This window comes from Arachis duranensis, chromosome 1 (genome assembly GCF_000817695.3).
Source record: "Arachis duranensis cultivar V14167 chromosome 1, aradu.V14167.gnm2.J7QH, whole genome shotgun sequence".
Classification (NCBI taxonomy): domain Eukaryota; kingdom Viridiplantae; phylum Streptophyta; class Magnoliopsida; order Fabales; family Fabaceae; genus Arachis; species Arachis duranensis.
Genome location: NC_029772.3, coordinates 22094040 through 22098455, shown reverse-complemented (window position 1 = coordinate 22098455; position 4416 = coordinate 22094040). Strand labels below are relative to the sequence as shown.

Here is a 4416-nt window from a genome sequence, read left to right as displayed (position 1 = left end):
TCTTCCGAGAGAATTTATTAAACATTTTAATATAGAAATTCTTTTAAATACCGTTATATATAAAATTTAAGAGCATATCATACTTTTATATTCTACTTATGATTTATAATTCAAGCAGAGATAAACAAAAATGAAAAAAGAGAAGTATTTATTTTTATTAGAAGTTTAAAAATAAATTAATAAACACATATAAATTAATATATTTGTTCCTATTAGTATATTATCTTTGTTCTCATTGAAATTTATGTTAAAAAAATAATATTATTAATTTTAACTTGAAACAATATTTATCTTATTATAGGTATCAAAAATATAAATAAATAAATAAACAAATTCAACATTAATAAATATCGATATATAATATATTTTTTAAAACTGACCAAGCTTAATTAATTACTAAGTTAAAATTTAATTGTCTAAACATAAGTGAAATTATTAGTTTTTTTTTTCAAAAATTGGTTAAGATAAAAAAAAGTATTATCTATTTATTAATATTTTTTAAATTGATAATATATCAAATTAATTTTAAAAATATATATAAAATATAATATTTAATTATTTTAAAATAAAGAGAAGAAAATTTTTTAATTAATTTTTTGTTATTTTAAATTAAATATATTTTTTAATTTTTATATATCTCGGATGCAGTATCTTTGTTCTACATTTTTGCACGTATCTCGGATGAACTGGTCTATATCAGAATATAAGCATATCTTTGATACAGTGTATTCGAAATGTGCTCATGTTCATAACTCGAATGCACCTGAGATATATTTCTCAGACCCCATATCATAGAACGGAATCAGTGCATCCGAAGTATGACTATTTTTAGAAATTACTCACAGTATTTGAGATGTGACTAATTATGCATTTTAATAAATTCTTTTACATTTATTTAAATCAATAAATACTATATTTATTTAATTTAAATAAAAAATATAAATTATTATTATATATTATATATTAATTAAAATATTTTTTATCCTTTCCATATGCACATGTAATAGATAAATACAATAAGCGTGTGTTACCTCCTTTAAATACGTTTTATGCATGTCTTTGAATAATTTTATATTGTTAATGGCATGACTTGTCACTAAAGAAGGCCTAAAGAATACAAGTAATTTTGTTTCATACGTACGTTGAATCATTCTATATTTTTTTAACAATTTAGATAAAAATTGTTTAAAACCTTTTTTTAAATATTTTTTAGTAATTAAAATTTAACATATATAATCAATTAAAGTGTATTATTTTTGTCAAAATTAGATCAGACAAATTAATTTGACCAAAAAATTAGTAAATTAAATCTTGAACTGATCTAAATTAATATTATCTTTATAAAAAATAACTACAATACTTTTATTATAAAAAATGATTAAAATATTTTTATTATATATATTAATTTTGAGAATTTTAAATTCTAACTCTTTTTTTCTCTCCATTTTAATTAATAAAAAATATTTTTAAAAAAACATTTTAAACATATATTTATGTAAATAGTTTTTTTTATTCTCTTTTATCATCATTTTACGGTTCGGTAGAGATATACATACATTAACTTAATGTATGTCGGAGCATAATATATTTTTTTGAAACATATATCTCATATCAAAATATTTTACGTACTACACGTATATCTTGTCATATCATATAGGTGATGAGATAATTTAATCTCAAATGTTATATTCCTGTCCTTTATTTTTAATTTCCGATTTCCACCTATGTGATCATTATCCTTGATTAACGATTGAAATTTACACAAGTGTTTTGACATTTTAATGGGATCTATTCCCCGTAACTCGCTCAATCTTTCTCAACCTCATTTATTTATCTTTATTATAATCAATCGTTATCGATCCCTTTCTTTGTTTATGCACTATATACCCTAATCACCGCCACTACCAATGTCTCTACTCAAAACTAAAGTCTCTTATTCATTCAGGAGAGTCTCTTTTTAAGCAACTGATTTTTGTAGACACAAACACGTGACCTAACTTACTTATCCACACACTTCAACCTTTCTTTCTCCAACTTAATAATAATCGCCAATAATATATATTATCCAAATTATTGAACTACCAACGTCTTCAATTTTTTTTTTATTTTAACCATTTGATTAATTTGAGTTGGATTATTAGAATAAATATTCAAGAAAGAATTTATATTTTTCGGTAACTATTTTATTTTTTAAAAATTTGAACTCAAAATCACTTATTATAATTTATAATAGACTTCAGTGGTCTAACTGGAATGAATCAAAATTCATGCATGTAACTGGAAAGTGAAATTGATACACAAAATTCCGTGGACATAGATACATATATGCCATAATAATAACATGGTATAGTTACAAGATTGAATAACAAAAACAAATTCAGATAATTCTTTCCTAGATTGATATGTCTTCTATAAACATATAATAATAAAAGAAATCCAAAAGAAAAACTAACAGTAATTTAGTAATTTTTTATCAGTAGTTACTGCTAAAATTTCTACAGTATATATATATTACTTATACTAATTATACCATTAATCCTTTTCACTAGCTACAGATAGTCCATAATAATAAAGACGTATATCCCTCAACCAAACAAATACAATGGTAATGAGGGAATACTCCTGTCTAATTTTGTTTTGTTTTACATATCCTTGAAAAAAGGGAAGGAAAAGCCTAAATAATAATAAAAAGAGACTATTTTCACGAAGACATCTTCATTTCATGTAGAGAGATGGTTAAATGATTTAGCATGTTTAATTAAATATATTTGATTGAACTATCTAATAAAAATCAACATGCTGCGGAAGGATTGGTGAAGGGACTAAAGAAGTGGTGAGGCTTGGGGGCCAAGGAGATCAAAGGAGTATTCTTGATGTTATTGGAAGCGCTGCCACCGCTGCCAATGGCAACGGCCCGGTCGCAAGAAGGGCAGATGGTGAGTGTCGCGGCGGGCATGGGAGGCATGTACAAAGGCTGAGACAGTTTGAGTGCCTTAAGCTCTTGAAGCTCTTTCTGTAGCCTTCTATTCTCATCTGTTAGTGTCTCACAACACTTCTTTAGGAACTCGCAATCTACCTCCGTCTGCTTCAGCTTTGTTCTGTTACAACAACATACTCAATCCAAAAACTTCTTAGATAACAACTAATAATGTTTTTTTTTATCGATCATCTTTTCATAATATGACATGGTATAATATATTAGCCACACCATATCATAGCAGGTGTATATCAAAAAGACTAATACGAGAAAGATAATAATTTAAAATTATTTTATTCAACTTAATATCTATAATTTTATATATATAATATTTAAAATTATGTACTTATTACATCTAATATTTTATATTTATTACATCTGATCGCGATTGATTTTTATTATTTTTAAATATTTTAATATAAAATATATATTTAAATACAAAATATATTTTAAAATTGAATTAAACATCAATTATATGGTAAATATTCACATGTTATTATTTTAATATAAAATTATTAGTTGATAATCATTAAATAATTTAATGAATTTAATTAAATCATCATCTATTGTATATCTATTAATTCTTGACTATCAATTTTTCAAAAGACAAACTCATGTAAATTTTTACTTAGATATATTTATATTTATATATTTATATACAAATATATAATTGTTAATATAGTTATTATATTTTATATACAAATAATATTTTTTTAATATATTTGTCTTAAAACAATTTTTTACTAGTTCTCGTTAAAAATATTTACATGTATTAAAAAATAAATATTTAAAACAAAATATTAGTTACTAATATTTCTCAAAATAACTAAAGGTCAGTATACCTTTGGTAAAACAAAAAATAAAAAATTAACTAATATAATAACTCAAAAATAAAATAAATATAAAAATATTCTTCACCTAATAAAAATATTCATCACCTAATATTTTTATTAATTAACCTCAGATAAAATTTCCGTGGCTATCCCACTATATTTATTAGAACTTCTGATTTTTCTCATTTATTAAAATACATAAATATATTCCAAAATAATTAATCAAGCAATCATATCAGCGTATATATATACACCTGGCTCTCCGGTTCTGGAACCACACTTCAACTTGTCGAGGCCGTAGATTCAATTGCATCGCTAAAGCTTGCTTCTGCTTCTGTAAATCCAACCCAACAAACAAACAGTATTAATGATATAAAATCACTTAATTATTCTTTGTCTATTACAAATCATACTGAAATTCATCAACATATCTAAACCCCAAAAATCGAATAATATATTATTATTATTATTAAGATACATGAAGAAACTATACATAGAGATAAACTATGTATTTTTTTCCATCTTTAGTTGTCGTTGTGTCTCTTTGATATTTGGAAACGAGAGAGAGAGAGAGAGAGAGAGAGAGAGAGAGAGAGAGAGAGAGAG

General features: G+C 23.8%; 1 protein-coding gene across 1 annotated transcript in view; it reads right to left on the bottom strand.

The window, feature by feature from the left end:
- Positions 1-2290: 2290 nt before the first annotated feature.
- Positions 2291-4416, bottom strand: part of LOC107481987 (homeobox-leucine zipper protein HAT22) — a gene marked incomplete in the record, with an annotated part of 2994 nt that continues 868 nt past the window's right edge. The window contains 2 exon segments of the mRNA XM_016102348.3: positions 2291-3098; positions 4065-4144. Coding sequence (XP_015957834.1) covers positions 2792-3098; positions 4065-4144 — 387 coding nt within the window.